At 39.1% G+C, this 20,500-nt stretch overlaps 1 protein-coding gene across 3 annotated transcripts in view; it reads left to right on the top strand.

Moving 5' to 3' along the window:
• Positions 1-20,500, top strand: part of RBM46 (RNA binding motif protein 46) — a 144,609-nt gene that overhangs the window by 68,128 nt on the left and 55,981 nt on the right. For all 3 annotated transcript variants that reach the window (XM_033937983.1, XM_033936296.1, XM_033937180.1), the window contains one exon: positions 1,596-2,063. In XM_033937983.1, coding sequence (XP_033793874.1) covers positions 1,596-2,063 — 468 coding nt within the window. The remainder of the gene's footprint in view (positions 1-1,595; positions 2,064-20,500) is intronic.

Here is a 20,500-nt window from a genome sequence, read left to right on the forward strand (position 1 = left end):
GACAATTTGCTTCGGGAGGAACTGGGTGAGCATTTTCAAATGTTGGTGCTGACACAGCTTATGCTCATGTCGACACCGACTCTCCTGGTGCCGCTCCAGTCTGAGTAGCCCACGACACTGATTGCCCCTCACACTGATGCTCCAGCTGCGCGGAGACACTCGACATGGGAGTAGTCGGATCCATCTCCATGGCGCCAGTAGTCCTCGACGCAAACATCTGGAGAGGTGACTCTGTACGGTCCCGGAAGGCCTCTCATAAGATCAAGCACCTCGAGACTTCGACATAGAGTCTTCGACACACACACACACAGAGTCTTTGAAACCATCCCTATTTCATTCAAGACTCATACTTACTGGGAGACTCTGAGCAGGAACCACTCTCCATCGATGATGAGGATTCTTCTAGGTCAGATTCACCTCAACGTTCTTCTCAGGGACCTGCCATCTTTTCTGAGCGGTCCACTTTTTCACAATTTCTTCGTCCAATATCTGAAGACCTTGCCATTCTGCTAGAAGCAGACTCCAAACATAGTAAACAGTTCTTGGAGGCTTTAGACTATGACCATCCATCAAAGGAACTGTTGAAGTTCCCACTTCATAATATTTTGAGAGAGAAAATCTACAAAAATCTAGAAACTCCACTATTCATTCCTGTGGCTCCTAGGAAGCTTGAGTCCTTATACAGAGTGGTTCCTATCTCTGGTTTCGATAAACCTCAACTTCTTCATGAGGCTCTAGAAGTCTGCAGGGTCTAGTGTCTATGCTTCTGTATCTCTTGGCAGAGAGGGTGAAGCGATGGACAAATTCGGTAAACGCCTTTATCAAAATGCAATGTTGGCAAACTGAGCTGGAGACTGCTTTGGTTTGTCCCTACTGTTTAGGACCACTAGATACAGTGCACTAGAAAGAAAGATTAGTCTTACCTCTATAATCTTCTTTCTTGTAGATGTCTAGTGGTGCTGAAGTTCTGCCCTTTATCTGGGTTTCACCTGCCTTCAGCCCTTGGAATCTGTCTGGTGCTGGAGAAATCTCTGCCTTTCAGGAGAGCTGAAGAAAAGAAGAAGAGAGAGACTGCTCCCTGGGATGGAGGTGGAGTTGAAAACATGATTGACAGTTTTCTGCAAGCAACTTGTTTGTTCAGATACAAGACTGGACTTTAGACCCATCTACAAGAAAGAAGATTGAGGTAAGAACCTAATGTTTCTTTGGTATTTGTGTGTGTATGTATGATTTTCATTTTTTGCATGTGGCCAAATATGCTGTTTGTTACAGCTCTAATTCGTATACTGCAGCTTAGTAACTACTTCCTCTTATTTGCTAAAAAGCAGAAAAAATTTAATAAATGGGTAAAACTTTGAGACCAGGGTTGTGGTGAGTAGGAAAGATATATTTGTTGTTGTGGGGTTTTTTGTTTTTTTTTTACTTTGTCTGCTTATTCGTTAGCACTTAATTATGACTGAGTCAATTTAATAGTCAATGTTTACATTTTTTATAGAACATACTAATATTTGAAGATCTTATTTTATAAATTAGAAAGTGTATACAACATTTTCAATGAATTATTATTAATGAATTTTTCATTTTCTATTTCTTAGGATGGGAAGGTCCTCCTCCTCCTCGAGGTTGTGAAGTTTTTGTGGGAAAGATTCCTCGTGATATGTATGAAGATGAATTAGTTCCTGTATTTGAAAGAGCAGGAAAAATATATGAATTCAGACTTATGATGGAATTCAGTGGTGAGAATCGAGGTTATGCATTTGTGATGTACACCACTAAAGAGGAAGCACAACTTGCAATTAGAATGCTTAATAATTATGAAATTCGACCTGGGAAATTTATTGGTGTCTGTGTGAGTTTGGATAATTGTAGATTATTTATTGGTGCCATTCCAAAAGAAAAGAAAAAAGAAGAAATCTTGGATGAAATGAAGAAGGTTACGGAAGGAGTTGTGGATGCTATTGTATATCCAAGTGCAACTGATAAAACTAAAAATAGAGGCTTTGCTTTTGTCGAATACGAGTCTCACAGAGCTGCTGCTATGGCTAGAAGAAAACTAATTCCAGGTAAATCGCTAGCTGTTTAGATTTTTTAAATTCCTAAAATCACTTCAAAGGAAGTATTTCTATTTCAGCTCGCAGCATCTCCTTTTAAATATTTATATACATAGCTTTTCAACCTACTTATACAGCCTAGGCTGCTTCCTTTTTTTGTGTAATTCTTTATTTAAACACTGCAGTTACAACCCAAAGAACAGACATCTAGACAGGGCACAGTCCATCAGCAGAACTCATGAACAAAAGTCATCTTAGTACCATCAATAACAGTGTTAACCAATTTTCTGAAACCCCCGAGAAAACAGCTCTCCCCAACCTCTACCCAAGAACCAGAAAGAACCTCCCCCAGTCCCCCCTCTTTCCCTGAGAGACAGCGATGCATATTGCAAACTGCCTTTGCCTCTTTAGTCTTGTCATTGTTTTGCTTAGAGAGCAGATGTGTAGGCCTACACATTTAGGAAGAAGTTTCTAGTTGACCATGTAGTAGTTGTAGACCAATGATAGAATTGGAGGCAAGCCAGGGTTACGGAGCTAGATCTCTGGTTCAGAAGAGGAGTTTTGTGCCAGGAGTTCCTACAATTCAATATGAACAGCAGTTGTTAGCAGATTATGGGGATGAGTCTAGTATGGAAGCAGGTGCCCAGAAGCATCGATTGCTTTCTCTGACTGATGGGAACAGTTTCAAAAGATCTAGATAATTTTTGTAGTGTCTGATGTACAAGAATCCTGAGAAATTTGGGTGGGACTGTAAGTCTTGAATGAGTCCTTCTAGGATTGGTAAAGAATTTTTTTGTTTGACTTATTAGTGTTCAGACTCAGGCCAGGTATACAAACCCTAGGACCTCATTGTAGGACATGATGGAGAGACAAGGTGGAAAGCCTGTCGGCCTCAGGAAAGAGGTGTTTTTTGTTTAAATGGTTAAACCAGTTTGTCAAAACTCATTCATGTTGTATATTTCAAGTAGTCTTCTTCTGGGGGGCGTGGCTTAACGCGAACACAAGATGGAAGTGTGATCGCGACGCTCCTCTCAGCTAGGCAATAAATGATAAAATTCCTCCCCTTTGAGTTGATTTTTTACAGAAAATTTAATGCGGATTGATAAAACTTATACATATTTACCAACAGAGAAAATTTGATAATACTTTCTCCACCGGCACTGAGAAAAATCTGAGGAGAAGGTGACAAGTAAGACTGTTTTTTTTTTTTACCGGCTTTTCTCTGTGCTAGTGCGGGTGCGGGCTGCTAAATACTTGAACTGATCAACGGTAAAAGAAAAAGAAGACTGATTTTGGTGGGAGGCTGGTGCCGATCAATTCTGAAGCTGTGGCGGTTGGTAGTAGCCCTCTCCTACGGTACTGAGACGGAGCCTGGGGGCGGAGAGTTAAGGAGAGCAGTTACTCTTTCGCCGGTTTCTTTTTCTATTATTAAGAGTGACATTGAAAGTAAAATACGGAAAGAGTATTTGTAAAGGAAGACTATTGAATATTGAATTAGCTAACGACAGAATCCTTTAGATTTCGGTTGAGGGCTAGTGCCTGTCAAAGATAAAAATATGACAGTTGATGTAGCCCTCCCCCACCGGTGTTAAAACAAAGCCTTGAAGATAAAAAACCGGTTGTGCTGAAAGACATCAAAAACAACTCAGCGCTAGATCGGCGCGACATTGGGAGATAAATGACAGAGATTTAAAAAAAATTCTTTCAACGGAAACAATCTAATAATACCGCTGGTATTGAAGAAAGAAAGGAGACAGTGATGTTTTTTTTTTTTTTTGCCGGCTTTCCTCTGTGTTAATGTGACACGGAGATAAGGAAAGACAGTTGAAAATTTGAATTGACTAACAGTGAAAGGAGTTAAAGAGGGATCGATCTTGATGAGAAACCACTGTCAACTTATTTCTAGAACTGTAGTGGTTTGAAACAGCCCTCTCCTGCCAGCGCTGAATTGGGACCCTGAGGGCTAAGAGTCAAGAAGATCAGTTAACCCTTCGCCTGTTTTCTTTACAAGACATAAGGAGAAATATAGAGGGCAAGATACTGGAAGGAGTGAAGCTAGAATATTGAGCATTGAATTGCCAACAACAGAAAAAGACTGATTTTGTGGAGGGCTGGTGCCTGTCAAATATAAAGATATAGCAATTTGATGTAGTCTCCTCTGACGGTGTTAAAGCAAAGCCCTGAAGATAAAAAACTAATTGTTTTCTTCTGTGCTGAATGACATCAAAAATAACTGATAGAAAAATAAAAGTGATAAAAAACTGTGACAACTTATAATATCCACCATCTGATGAAACTAAATAAAAGTTCAGAGAGAATAAATACCAAAGAGAAAATCTATGAGTCATTGAACATAAAGATTCTGGACAAGGTAAAATCTGTAAAAATATAAAATAAATTCAGGAATATGGCAAGTACCAGACAAAATAAAAATGAGGCTGGTATGTCAGCAAAAAGACAGAAGCAGGATCAAATTACACCAAGTAAGATCCCACTTCCTGCTGAAGAACCTGATATATTGAGTAAAGCAGAAGTTATGGAAGAATTGAGACAAATAAAACAAATGCTTAAGGAAAATGTGACCAATATGGCTGAAATGAAGGAAGAAATATTAAATATCCATAGACAAATGGAAGTAAATAATAAAAGAACAACTGTCTTAGAAAACAAAATGGAGGTCATAGAAGGTGAAACAAACAGATGCAAAAATGACAGTCTGGAACTGAATAAATTAAAAGATCAACTGGAAGACTACGAAAATCGAGGAAGAAGGAAAAATATTAAACTTTTTGGAATACAAGAAAATTTAGAAGGAAAAAATACTATACAATTTCTAGAAAACCTAATTCCAAAAATATTACAACTGGACTTAAAACAACCACTAGAAATAGAAAGGGCGCATAGGATCCCAGTAAAAAATGTAGAAAATAAAGACAGGCCAAGACCACTAATATTCAAAATGCTTAGATACCAACAAGCATTAGAAATATTAAATGCTGCCAAGAAAGACAAAAATCTAAACTACAAAGGATCTAGAATATGGTTTTTGCCGGATTTTGCAAAAAACACAGCAAATAAAAGAAAGAAACTATTAGACATGAGACCTCAATTAAAAGAAAAGGGATATAAATACGGACTATATTATCCGGCAAAAATGAGAGTATCATCTGGAGATAAATCCTTGTATTTTGAAGATCCAGAAAAACTAAAAGCCTTTCTTTCAAAGTCAGAACCTATGTCATTTTAATATAAAACATCAAGATTGGTTTTGATGACATTCTGAAAAATTATAAAAATATGAGACATTGAAATACTGAAGAAAGGAAAATATGAACTAAAGAAAAGACAATAAAAATATAAAGAGAAAAAGTATAAGATATAAGAAAAATATCAATACCATATTAAATATATGTTTAAGATATAAGTTTATGATGTAAACTATAATATTAGGAAAATATAAATTAAAAATTGATGGAAAAAATAAAGATACATTAATGAAATGTCAAGAATAAAAAATGATTAAAGATAGTAAAGATTAATATAGATAGATAGAAGGGGATATTGATTGAATATTGGTTGCCTAGAGGGGAGGGGAATGTTCGGGTTACGGTTCCAATGTGTGTCCTTAAGCAGTCAATATATTGGGTGGGAAAGGGAGGGAAAAAGATGGGATTTATTAGAATTATTAAAGGAAAGATTAATAAGGGATTGAATACTTTAGGGGTAAATATGTGTGTCATAGAGAATATTTTTTGGATTTTAAAAATGAAAGAAGAAGGGAAAAAGATTATAATGATAAGTATTAGAATATATAATGTCTTTTAAGATATATTCTATTAATGTCAATGGCCTGAATCATGTAATCAAAAGGAAAAAAGTATTAGCATTTTTAAAAAAGCAAAATGCGGATATTTACTGTCTGCAGGAGACCCATCTTAATATAAAGGAATCACAGAAACTAACGGGTGGGTGGGTAAAAGAATGTTTTTTTGCTCCAGCAGAGGGTAAAAAAGCAGGGGTAGCAATTCTTATAAATAAAAAATGTAATGCCAAGATTAAGGTAATAAATTCAGATCCACATGGAAGATGGATACATATTGATATAAGTATGGGAAATAATGCCCTGACGTTGTTTAATATATATGCCCCTAATTCGAATCAATCAGAATTTTTTAAAAAGTTACAGAGTAAGTTGTTACCACTGGCTGCTTCTAATTTAGTGGTGGCTGGAGATTTTAATGCTGTAATGGATCCATTATTGGATAAAAAACCAGGTAAAAGTATAAAATCTTTAGGTTTAGATAATTTGGCTCAATCATGTGATTTGAAAGATATATGGCGTATTCTTCATTTTAATGATCAGGAATTTTCATTTTGTTCACAGGTTCATAAATCATTTTCAAGAATAGATTATGTTTTTGTTTCAACAAATATAGTGCAACAGGTGATTAAAGCTTCCATAGATCCTATTATTATTTCGGATCATGTGGGAGTATGGATAGAATTACAATTAGATCAATTAGAGAATGGTAGACCACTTTGGAGATTTGATAATGCATTGCTTGTGGATGACAAATTTTTGGAAAATTTTAAAACACAAATTAATGATTTCTTTCAAATAAATTTAGTGAAGGATACATCTATTGAGAATGTATGGGATGCATTTAAAGCAACTATGAGAGGTAATATTATATCATATTCAGCTTTTGTTAGGAAACAGATTAATATACAATATATAGAATTAGAAAAAGAAATAAAAATATTAGAAGCTAAATTGGTAAGTAAATGGGAATATGAAGTTTTGCAAGCTCTTTTGAAAGCAAAAGGTAAATATAATGAATTAACTTCAAAAATGATAAGAAGAGATTTGTTTTCCAAGCAAGCAATGTATTATGGAAATTCTAATAAGGCGGGAAGATTATTGGCAAATTATCTTAAAGCAAAAAAAAGAAGAACTAATATAAATGGAATAAAAGATGATAATGGTATAATAACAAATCAAACAAATATAATTTTAAAACAATTTCTAAAATTTTATAAAGAACTATATTCTTCCGAGCCTTATTTTGAGAGACAAAAAGATGGTAAAAAATTTTTAGATTTAATTAATGGACCGAAGGTTCCTGATCATATAAAACGGAGCTTAGATGAACCTATATCATTAAAAGAATTAGAAACAGCATTGAGATCTCTTAAGAGTTGGATCCGCTCCAGGTGGTGATGGTTATACAGTAGAATTTTATAAAACATTTCAAAATGTCCTTTCCCCATATTTACTAAATTTATATCAGACACAACTTATAAAAGGTGATATTAAAGGTACTATGGCTGAATCAATAATAATAGTTTTGCCTAAGCCAAATAAAGATCCTACTTTGGTTTCAAATTACAGGCCTATATCTTTGATAAATGTGGATAATAAACTTTTGGCGAAAATTTTGGCTTTGAGATTAGCCAAAGCTCTTCCACACATTATAGATATGCATCAAACGGGTTTCGTTGCTAAAAGACATTCCTCTAATAACTCTAGATTATTGTTTCATATGTTAAATTTATAAAAAAAAATGGATGAACCGACTTTTACAGTTTCATTGGATGCAGAAAAAGCGTTTGATAGGGTAGAATGGGATTTTATGTATCAGGCATTAGAATGGTTTGGTATAGGTTCTGGATTTATACAAATGGTAAAAACTTTGTATAGCTTCCCGATTGCAAGATTAAATATTAATAATATGATATCTGATGGTTTTCAATTGCAAAGGGGAGTTAGACAGGGCTGTCCTTTATCTCCTTTATTATTTGATGTTGTATTAGAACCCTTACTGCTAGCAATACAGCAAACGGGGGAGATACAGGGTATTCCATATTCAGATATGGAATATAAAATTTCGGCTTATGCTGATGATATTTTACTTTATTTGAGAAATCCAGAATCTACCTTATCTTCTCTATTGGAATTAATTAATAAGTTTAGCAAATTTTCAGGTTATAAAATTAATTGGAATAAATCTGAAATTATACCTTTAAATGTTCATTGTGTAAAAGGATTATTTGATGCTTTTCCGTTTATATGGAAAGAAGAAGGATTTAAATATCTTGGCATTCAAGTTAAAAATACAATTGAAGATACAATAAAAGAAAATGAAAAATTTGTATTGAAAAGAGTTACAGAGTTATGTGAGCAATGGAATCCGTTACATCTTTCTTGGTGGGGGAGAGTTCAAACTATTAAAATGATGATCTTGCCTGTAGTTTGCTACCAAATGAGTATGATACCTATTTATTTTCAGGGGTCCTTTTATAAAAAGCTAAATAGTATTTTAACAAAATTTCTTTGGCTTGGTAAAACACCTAGAATAGCTTTAGTAACTTTGCAAAAATCAATTAGGGAAGGAGGGGTAAATTTTCCAAATTTTTATAGGTACCATCAAGCCTATATTCTACGTCAGGGTATGTATTGGATCCTCCCAGAACTTATAGATAATGCACCAGATTGGTTATATTTGGAATGGCGCCTTATGTTTCCCCTAAATTTAGTTCATCTGCCAAGTATTAACATACCTAGAAGATACAGAGAAAATAAAATATTAATGGATACTTGGAAAACATTGAGGTTTATTAGTAAATTAACACCTATCCCAATAAACAAATCAACTAATCAATCTCTATGGATAAACTCCAAGATCAAAATAGGCGGAGTTCAAATCCTTTGGAAGAACTGGATTATTGCAGGCATTAGATCTCTAGACGATGTTATTTCAGAAGGTAAACTGCTGGATTTTTCACAATTGCAACATAGATTTGGTCTTAATAAAACACAAAGTTTTAAATGGTTGCAATTGAAGCAGGCCATTCAGGTTGGGTTCCCTGAATGGAAAACATTAAATAATCAATATAGTTTAAAGTTCTTATGTTTTCAAGCAGACTTCCAAAGACATCAAGCCGCATTGTGGTATAAATTAATATCTGGATATTTGAATAAAAAACCAAAAAATGGTCTAAGAGATATTTGGAGCATTGAGATTGGACATCAGATTAATGCATCTCAATGGCCACTAATTTGGTCTTGGAGAATGGGATGTACAGTGTCAGCATCTATGAGACAAACTTGGTTCTTTTTATTACATAGAGCTTTTTGGACTCCTACACGTTTGCAAAAATTAGACAGTTCTAAGTCCAATAAATGCTGGCACTGTAATCTAGAACCAGGGACATTAGATCATTTATTGTATCATTGTCCCTACATTAAAACTTTTTGGAATTCAATTTGGCCACAAATTAATAAATTGATGGAAAATCATATTGCAATATCATATGATACAATATTATTTGGAATGATGATGAGGAAAAAAAGTCAAATTTCACCAGAAAATAACAAGCTTTTATTAATTATGACAGGGGTTGCCATTCAACATATAACCAATAATTGGAAGAATTATAATAACCTAAATTATACATTTTGGTGGAATACAATATGTCATATATTTAAAATGGAAAGAACAACATCAATACAAAGAGGGACATATAACAAATTTATAAAAATATGGGGGCCATTGACAAAATATTGCAATGAATAAACAATAGAATTTTTCTTCTTCTTTTCTTCCTTTTAATAACTTTTTTGTGACACACATAGAGGGAAGGTAGTGAAAATAAGTTTTACATAAAATGATATAATATGATATATAATATGTAATATATGATTGAAAAAGTAATAGAAGGGTGGGGGGAGGGAGAGGGGGAAAATATATTTAGAAAAATGATGTATTAGATATAAAAGTGATATTGTATATTCATCAATTGTACTTTAATATTTTGTTCACTTTATGAAAAATTTGAAAATAAAAAATAATGGGAAAAAAAAAAAAATCAAGTAGACTTCTGATATAAAACATCCATGAAATCTAAGAGAACATCCTGAAGGACGTTCAGTTCTTGGAGGTGTCCCAGTTTTTCTAGAGAACTGAATGTTGAATCATATAAAGAACAGTCTGGAAAGTTCATACTGTGTAATGAAATGGAGATTGGGCTGTTTTCAACTAATTAACTATTATTAATTTTCTACAGGATGCATTCTGTAAGTACATGTAGTATAAATTCAATTATTTTCCTAATTTCATTTCATTCTATTAAATTTACTATACTGCTAATCTTTATTCAAAACTTAGCAGTTTACAATATCAGAAAAGATACAAAGAATTCCATTAACTTGATAGAAAGAGAATACTCAAATAAAATAAAATCAATTAAAGAAGTATTATAAATGTCTACTAACTAGTTCTTGCTGCAGGTCACCATGGCTAGGTTATCAACATTTGGATCTTCAGTAAGGATTATACCAGGAGCAGAAAGAGCCTGGTCTTCAAATGAATCACACTTTAATAGCAACCAATAAAATTCATTTCCAGTGCAATAGGTGACAATAGGGTTATTTCCCCATACTCTCATGCTCTGCAGAAGTAATCCACTCCGATTTTTCACTCTGCCTCTGTAGTACTTCACTGATCAGTTTAGCATCCTCTACAGTCTTTCCTACTGCAAGCATGTCTGCAACTGTGTGTATTCTGCTCTCCCCATTTTATTGTTTTAAATTCAATGTAGTTTCATCCCTTTTGCGGGTATTTTCACGTTTGAAGCAAAATTGGAGCTTTCCTGCTTGAGAATTCACAGACTCCTGTCTGTAGCTGACAGGCCGATCCCTTTTGGGTACCTGTTAGCCAGTCAGCATAGTTTTGCTTGGAGCTCAGGGCCATCCCTGAAGTAGTCTCGCCTTCTGTTAAGCAGAGGCAAAGCGCAGACTATTAGGCACGCTTAGGGGGCTCAGCATTGTGCAGCAGCATGCCTGCTGCGTTTTCGCACCTCCGCTCGTCCTGGTGCGCATCCCGTGGCCTGCTGAGATGGAGCATAGTCAGACTGGAGTCTGGCTGGCAGCCCGAAGATCAGCTTTGTGAGAGCATTCCCAGCATTGTGAACAGGTGGATTCCAGTGTATCGGGTCACAGTGCGTAGAAGGAGCTGCCAGCTTGTGAGAGACATTGGGGAAAGTTTAAAAAGTGGGTTTATCTGAGTTTCTGCGTGTTTCCCTGTGTTCTCACTCCTGAAAAATCCTAAAGTAGCTATTTTTGGACGTTAGGAAGTGTAAGAAATATTGCAGTTTTGGTGCGAATGTGGTGCTGGTGGCCATTTTAGACTTTTTTAGTGATCTTTTTTACTTCTCCCTGCTTCTTTAAAATTACAGTTTTGCCTAGAAAACTGCTGGGATGGAGTCTTTGGGGTCTCCGCATGTGAATTCACGCAAGGATTATGCAAATTAGTGCTTTTATAGTGTCCTTGCGCCATCTGATGTGTAGTGCATCTGGGGGAGCTGTAGCAACCGGCTTAGCTTTCCTTCCCCCTCCCTACAGAAGCAGGTGACCAGATGCTCAGCTGGCCCAGTGGGGTGGCCTCCATTACTTTTGGACCTCGGCATGGCTGGTTCTTCGGTCAGCTTGGCTGCGGATTCTCCTCAGTCAAAGACACGCAAATTTAAGTCATCTTAAGGGTGATACCATGCCCCAGGAGCCAGATACCTTCTCTAAAATCATGAGAGTTGTTTGTTTTATGTTTTCTTTTTTTTAAAAAAAAGTCCCTCCCAGGGCGTTTTTACGTGACATGGTGCCTTTGGGCATGTCCTTGCCACCACCTGATCCGGCTGCTGATGTGACCTCTTTGATTATTTATTTGACAGTGGAGGCCTTCTCGGATCAGGGGATCCAGGCTTGTGTGCTAGAGCTGTGGATCCTCATGGATTCGGTAATGAACCATCATCCCTCCACTTTAGAACCACAGAACTCTGGAATAACCTCTCATCCCCACTCAGAAATTCAAGCTCCTTCCAATCCTTCCGCAAACACTTGAAAACTTGGCTCTTTTCAAAAATCTAATCACCTCCCATTCTCTAGTATTCTGTCCCTCTATATCTTCTTAGTCCCTCCCCTATATCCTTTCATTGTAGTTCCTTTCCTCTTAATTCTGTAAACCGTGCCGAGCTCTGCGCTTGCGGAGATGGCGCGGTATACAAACCTAAGGTTTAGTTTAGTTTGGGGGCTCTGGATCCTGGTGGTGGTCCTGCGATTGATCAAATTTGCAGCTTTGTCTGTTCTTACTATTGCATCTTTGCAGAAATTGAGTTTAGACACTCAGCTGGCTCTGTCCAGGCTTTGTAGTGGACACTCGCATTCTGCGACCTTTCCCTCGCATCCGGATATGAGTTTTATGGTCTTTAAGCAGTTTGATTCTCTGGAAGGTACTTTGAATAGATGTTAGAGCTATGTACCGCTTGTATCCCCTGGCGCAGGAGTGTCTGCAGCTTTTGGGGCAGCCCAAGGTGGATTCCTTTCTGGCACAAGTGACTAAGCGCACCTTTTTTCCCAGTGCAGGAGGTGTTGTGTTGAAAGCTATGCAGGGCCACCGTGTGGCTGTGGTCCTCAGGAAAACTTTTTGAAACAGCCAATTTGGGCATCAGAGCTCCTATGGCGACATTTTTTGTTGCACACTCTTGGCTACGCATGCTATTAGAGACTGATGCGGTGGAGCCTCCTCACCTGCTGCTGGCTGGGACACTTTATATAGTGGAAGCTTTATATGACCTTTTGACAGTGCTGGTGAAGGTGTCAGTGTTCTTCCTTTCGGCTTGCTGTATGCTCTGGGTCAGGCAGTGGGCTGGTGTTTCCACTTCCACGGCGACTTTAGCAAGGCTATCTTTTAAGGGGCAGTTATTGTTTGGCACAGGCCTGGAGATCCTCATGGATTCGGTAATGAACATTTGGACATTTGATAAGGATACAAACTCAAATTTGCCCAGCCTCTTGTCAGATTGGTTTGGGGTTTTGCCATCCGGACAACTGGATAAGGTACTCAAGAGTCCAAACTACTGTACAGTGCTTGCTGGATATTCAAGCTATAGAGCCAGTGTAATGCAACCTCTCGGGCTCAGGCAGATACTCTGTATACTTTAGCGTGCCAAAGAACGGCTCTGATGATTGGAGGCCTATTCTGGATCGTCAGCATGTGAATGCGGCTCTCGAACTTCTCCGCTTCCAAATGGAGACTGTGCAGTCGATCGGTCATTGCAGCAGTGGTTCTGGGGGCCTTTCTGGAGGCGTTCTTGCACATGCCTATATTTTCGGTCCACATGATGTTTCATGTTCTGGAGCAGCTTTACCAATTCCGGCCCTGCCCTTTGGGCTGGTGACGACGCCTCAGACCTTTACCAAGGTGATGGTGGAGGTGACAGCTTACCTGAGAAAGATGAGTCTGCAAGTTCACCCTTTTCTAGATGATGGAGCAGGTGTTTCAGGTGCTGATGGACTTGGGTTAGTTTGTCATCCTTGTACTGAGTCCTCTGTAGCCCATGCAGTCATTGACATGCTTGGGAGTCCTCACATACAGAAGCTGTATGTGCTTTTGGAGCGGCCGGCCTCAGACCTTCACCAAGGTGATGGTGGTGGTGGCAGCTTATCTTTTCTAGATGACTAGTGGATCAGAGCTCCCTCGTTGGCCGAGGGTCGTCGCATAGTGGAGCAGGTGCTTCAGCTGCTGGTGGACTTGGGCTGGTTTTTCATCGTCGTACTGAATCCTCTGCAGTCTATGCAGTCATTGACATGCTTGGGAGTCCTTGCAGACAGAAGCTGTGTGTACAGATTTATGTGCTTTTGGAGCATCCAGCTCCTTCGGCATGGGATCATCTTCAAGTTCTAGGCTAGATTACAGTGTTCTCCCCAGAAATTTGTTCTAGCCGGGTGGGGCAAGATGGGGAAATTTGGTGGTGGGGAAAATTAACCCCATCTTTTACTAAGGTGCGCTACTGTTTTTAGCGCGCGCAAACACCCATGCTGTGCGGGAAAACTAACGCCAGCTCAATGCTGGCATTAGCGTCTAGCGCGCACGGCAATTCTGCACGTGCTAAGCACATGCTAAAACCGCTATTGCAGCTTAGTAAAAAGAGCCCTAAATGTGTACTATTTTTATTAGTTAATTATTATTATTTTCCAATGCTCAATATGACTTCCTTTTTTAAGGTTTGACACTTGTGCCAGAATATTTTTACTAAATTTAAGAAGTATCCAATTCTAGAAGGGAATAATTAGATATTTGCCCTCTTTCAAATAGTATAGAGGTTTAAAAAAGGGAAATGCATTAATGAAGTCATTAGGTTCCATCTAGCATTTATTTCTGCATGAATTTAAACAACTAAAAAAAAAAAGATAAATATAGCTCATCCAGTAATACAAGAAATGGCTGTACAGCACCTCTAATAATGTTTTGATCACTAGGTTCCTTCCTGAGGTCTCACTGAGGATATGAAATGGATGTGATCCCCACTTCCAGATCTCTTCCACATAATTTATGGAGAGATGTTACTGAGGGCTCCTTTTATCAAGGTGCGCTACGGGGGTCAGCGCATCGGACATTTCATCATGCGCTAACCCCCGCGGCAAGCCAAAAAACTAATGCCTCATCAAAGGAGGCGTTAGCGACTAGCGCGGCAGGCGGTTTAACGCGCGGTATTCTGCGCGTTAAACCCCTACTGCGCCTTGATAAAAGGACCCCTGAGTCTTGAAGGAGATCTGTGTGATTGCACTACAGCAAAATAAAAAAGTAGCAGATAAAGATCAAAGTGAGAGCTAGGGCAAAACAGTTTAGGTAAAGATGCAGGTAATAATTAGCAATGTATGAAAAATATTTTATTTTTATTTGCTTATAATGTCATTTGAAAGCTGCTTGTTGTTAATATAACTTTAATTTAATTCTTTATAGTGTGTGGGGGTGGGTGGGGAGGGACTACATCTACATCAACAGTAGTTAGAATAGGGTCATTAAATCCAGTGGCATACCTAGTATATATGACAGCCAGTGCTGATCATTTTTTAACAACCCCCTCCTCTATATAAAAAATATTTTTTTTTAGTAATAATCCATGAGTCACACAACAAGGGTGCACCTAGGAAAAGGCAGCATCTTAAACATTGCAGTGAGCACTAGAACCCCAACACACGCAATGTAAAACTAAACAAGCCAGATCCTGCACAGTCAATTGATCCTCTACAGTCGATGCTAACAGAAAGCCATTTCCTTTTCATACACACAGACAGATACACCCTTGCCCAATATAGAATAATCATAAACTAAAAATAGAACTATGTAAACAAAAGTTAAACTGAACCAAGAAACCAGACTCTGCATACAATGCAACACCACAGAAACAGTGACACGTCCCCTAATACTATGCAAAATATAAAGACAATAGATGTAAATTTGAAAAAACTGCTATATAACAATCACTTTACAAATTAACAAATAGAAATGAAACAAATAATGAGAAATCAGAAAATACCATTTTATTGGACTAATCCATTTTTCAATTAGCTTTCAGAGGCCAAATCTTTCTTCAAGACAGTACAGCAGGGGTGCCCACACTATTTTTTGGCTTGCGAGCTACTTTTTAAAATGACCAAGTCAAAATGATCTACCAATGATAAAATTTTAAAAAACACAGAGTATACTGTACGCAGAGAAAATGTTAATTATCATTTGTATTTGGGGGTTTTTTCAGAGGTTAAGGCAGATGACTTTAAAATATGCAATGTCACCTCAGTAACAACTATACAAAAATAGACAAATATACCCTCTCCCCTTTTACTAAACTGCGATAGCGTTTTTTAGCGCAGGGAGCTGCACTGAATGCCCCGTGCTGCTCTCGACGCTCATAGGCTCCCTGCGCTAAAAACCACTATCGCGGTTTAGTAAAAGGGGGCCATAGTGCAAAATTTAGACAGCAGATATAAATTCTCAAAACGGACACATTTTGATCACTAAATTGAAAATAAAATCATTTTTCTTACCTTTTTGTCTGGTGATATCATGAGTCTCTGGTTGCACTTCCTTCTTCTGACTGTAAATCCAATACTTCTTTCTTTCTTTCTGCCCCTCCCCTTTTCTTTCTGTCTCTCTTTCTCTCTCCCCCTGCCTGTCTTTCTTTCTCTCTCCCTCTGTCCCCTCCCCAAGCCATTGCGCCGATTTCTCCACTTCCCCGATTCTTTCCCTACCCCCCAAGCCACCATGCCGATTTCTCCTTGCTGCTTCCCCGAGCCAGGCCAGGCACGTACAAGCACCGGACTCACAAGACTTCACCTCTAACATCAATTCTAATGTCGGAAGGGAAGTTCCAGGCCAGCCAGGCGGTGATTGCCTGGCCCAGAACTTCCTCTCCATCATCAAAATTGATGTCAGAGGTGAAGTCTTGTGAGTCTGGCGCTTGTACACACCTGGCCTGGCTCGGGGAGGCAGGAAGAAAAAGATTGCAAAGGCAGTGCGATCAATTCACATTGCCTTTGCGATCTACTGGTCGATCGCGATCGACCATTTGAGTACCCCTTCAGAAGGGTATCTTATCCTGACCTGAGGAAAGGGGTTTATTCCTCAAAATATTGCCTTATTTCCATTTCCTATTTATAAACTTTAATCAATACAGTTACAATACTACTTAATTTCTGTTTAAAGCAACAAAAAAAAAAATTTTCTACCTTTTGTCGTTTCTGCTTTAATCTTCTTCTCTTCGCTCTCTTCTTTCTACTCAGCGTTTGTCCTTGCTTCCTTCCATGCAACATCTGTCCTCTCTCTTTGTCCCTTCCACCCAGCCTCTGCCCTCTCTCTCTTTCTACCCCTTGCATCCACTGTCCACCCTCTCTGCCCTTTCCATCCAGTGTCCGCCTTCTCTTTTCCATATGGCATCTTCCCTCTTTCTATGTCCCTTCAATAAACTGTATATCCTGTGCCCTGTCTCTCCTTTGTACATGATTCATTTCAGCTTCACCTCCTCCCCTATGCTCTGGCATCTCTCGCTTCTCCTTTCCTTCCTTCCCACTCCACCTCATAGTCTGACATCTCAATCTCCTTCCCTTCTCTCCCCTCATGCCCTGGCATCTCCCTCCTATCTCTCCCTCCTTCTCTGGCACCTCCTCTCTTTCCTTTCCTTCTGGTCTGGTATTTTATCTCCTTTAGTTTCCCTTCCTTTCCCCCATGCTCTGGCATCTCTCTCCTCTCCTTCCATCTCCCCCTCCCACCATTATCTGGCATCTCTTCGCCTTCTTTTCTCTCCTTCCTTCCTTTTACCTGGTCTGGCATCTGCCTCCTCCCCCTCCCCCCATATGCTCTGGCATCTCTCCCTCCTCCACGGTCTGGTAGCTCCTTTCCTTTCCTTCATTCCCATGGTCTTCGCATCTCTTTCCTGTCCTCTCCCTTCCCTGGTCTTCCTTCTTCCCTCTCTGTCCCCCATTGGATGCTGCTGCAGCAGCACTTCTCTTCTCCTCCCCCTCCCCAATTGAGTGCACTTCTCTTCCCCCTCCCCAATTGGGTGCAGCAGCATTTCTCTTCCCTTATCCCTTCCCCAATTGTGTGCAGCAGCAGCACCTCTCTTCCCCTATCCCCTCCCCAATTGGGTGCAGTGGCAGCTCTTCTCTTCCCCTATCCCCTTCTCCAATTGGGTGCAGCAGCAGCATTTCTCTTCCCATCCATCCCATCGGCAGAGTCGCAAGCTTCCCTCTATCGCTGACCTATTTTCCATAGGTCAGTGACGGAGGGAAGCTTACAACTTGCTTCGGGCCTTCCTCGTTGCCGGGTCCTGCCTTCGTGGAAACAGAAAGTAGGCAGGACCCGGCAGCGAGGAAGGCCCGAAGCAAGTTGTAAGCTTCCCTCCGTCGCTGACCTGTCTCCTTTAGCTTCTCTCCGTCGCTGACCTGTCTCCCTTAGCTTCCCTCCGTCGCTGCCCGTAGCGAACTCATGCTCTGGGGATCGAACGTGTGCGTGCCGGCTTCCCTTCTCTTCTCCTCCCCCCCGGGCTGTAACTTCCGGTTTTGGAGGGAAGAGAAGGGAAGCTGGCATGCACACCTTAGAGCCCCGAAGCATGAGTTCACCACGGGCTAAGGCGGCAAATCTCCAAGCCGGTCAGTGGTGGGCTTTTAAAAAAAAAAAAAAAATGTTGAGCAGCAGGATTCGTGATGGATGGCAGCCGGGCGGTCATCTAAATTAGGCGGGCGGAGCACCCGGCTAAAAAGCCCTAGGAAGAACACTGGACTAGGATGCAGTTTCTTGGGCGAGGGTGCACATACATCTTGGGGGTCAGCGTATGCTGCAGCATGGAAGGCCTTCCAATATTGGTGCGTCCAAATCCAGATGGATCCGTATTCAGCTCCGATCTTGCTGATTCTTGCCTTTCTTCCTGCTGGAAAGTTACTGGCTTTACAGTGGCTTCTCTGCAGGTCTCGGCAGCCGGGCTCTCTTACTTAGAACCCGGAACAGTTGGTCCTCTTTGGCAGCTCATCCTGATGTCACTCCATTCTTGCAGGGGAGTCCTGTTGCAACCACAGTCCCTGATAATGCGCAGCGGACTGGGCAACTCGTGACCAAACACGGATCTGATATGATCCCTACTACCAGGGAACCCTTCAGGACTCGCTCCTAGGCACCTGTCTAGGGTGAATTGCACCAGGTAAGTGAAAGATACTCCAAAAAGGCAAACACACAGTCAGGATGATTCAAAAACAAGGTTTCAAGTTTTATTTCTGACCATTGGTCAGACATTGCTGAAAATGGCTTTTCATAAGGCAAAAGAAACAAAAATGCAGGATTTTCCTAATACACTGGTTTTTGCAATCCAGCAGTTTGGCTGTAGTCCATTCCCTGCTTCTGGACTTCTGGTTTGAATCTCCTTATCCCCTTCACCAGAGCAGTTTTTATACAGTGTGAACACCAGCATTTATTTCAAGCAGAGCAACAAAGCAAAAAAAAAAAAAAAAAACAAAAACATTCCACAGAAAAATATACCTGTGCTCAGCAATGTAACCACTTTGGCTAAGTCTTGTTTTACTTGGGTCTGAGCAGACCTGAGCTCCTAAGAGTAGTTCTATTTAATATTTTTCTGAGCCCTTTGGCAAGACAAATCCAGGTACTGGGAATCGGTACATATATTTATGCAGATGACATCTTATTAGTCTATAGACTATCACCTGCTTCATTAGATTTAAGTCATCTTTTGGCTAGCTTAAACAGAATAGAAGAATGGCTAAATGAACATAAATTGGTTCTAAATATGTCTAAGACAGGGGTCTCAAAGTCCCTCCTTGAGGGCCGCAATCCAGTCGGGTTTTCAGGATTTCCCCAATGAATATGCATGAGATCTATGTGCATGCACTGCTTTCAATGCATATTCATTGGGGAAATTCTGAAAACCAGACTAGATTGCAGCCCTCAAGGAGGGACTTTGAGATCCTTGGTCTAAGACCATAGCATGTTGTATCTGAGGAGATAAAGCAACATCTCATCTAGATCTTTCTTTAAATAATTGTAGTATAAAACTAGTAAATAGCTTCAGGTATTTGGGGATTATAATTGACTGTCATCTAAATTTTCAGCCTTTGTATTATCAAAGTTAGATTATAGTAATTTAGTATATGCACAGTTGAAGCGCTTATAAACAGTGCAGAATACTGCAATTAGATTATTAGGCCAGGCATATATTCATGATCACGTGACACCTTTGTATTAAAAATTCCATTGGCTACCAATGGAATTTTGGATTAAATTTAAGATCCTGAGATTGGCACATAGAGCATTATTTCTGCTACAGCCTTCATATCTTTCTAACTTGGTGCTATTTTATGCCCTAAGGTGTCTATTACGATTTCTGAACGATAATAGGGTAGTCATTCCTCACATCTTGAAGGCACATCTGCGTCAACTAGAGATTTTACATTCTTTTATTTAGTTCCGTGGTTAAGGAATAACCTGCCCATAGACTTGAGAAAAGAAGAATCCTATATAAAATTTTAAAAGACATTTAAAAGCACATTTCTTTCAATTGGGTTTCCCAAATTAGAACGGAGTTAGGGACTGTGATCTGTGTTTATGTAATGGTTGATTTTGTAATGGAGAATTTTTAGCTATCTTTATAAATTATGGTTCATTGAGATTTGAGTGTTTTACTGTTTTGCCATTAGAATGTTTTTTATGGAGATGTAGTTTGTTATAATATTTATAAAGAAAAAAATGAATTTTTTTTAAAAACTTTTGTTCTTAATCTTTCCTTTTCTATTTTAATGGAGTTCTTTTCTTGAATGTGATTTATGCATTGTAAACCGCCTGGATCCTTTTAGGCTGTTATATAAAGTTTTAGGCGGTATATAAAGTTTTTAATAAACAAACATTTGCTGGGAAAGCTTCAGCCAGACTGAGCAAAAAGAGAAAAATAGAAACTCAAGCTTTTCCAAGATTGGTTTTAAACAGAAGTTTCTCAGCAAGGCTTATGAGCAAAAACCAGTTCATTAAGGGAAGGGGTAAAACGCGGACCTCACGGATCTAAACCCGTATGGCCTTAAAAATTTGATGAGATTTTTGCAGTGACGGATCCGTCTC

The sequence above is a fragment of the Geotrypetes seraphini genome, chromosome 1 (genome assembly GCF_902459505.1).
Source record: "Geotrypetes seraphini chromosome 1, aGeoSer1.1, whole genome shotgun sequence".
Classification (NCBI taxonomy): domain Eukaryota; kingdom Metazoa; phylum Chordata; class Amphibia; order Gymnophiona; family Dermophiidae; genus Geotrypetes; species Geotrypetes seraphini.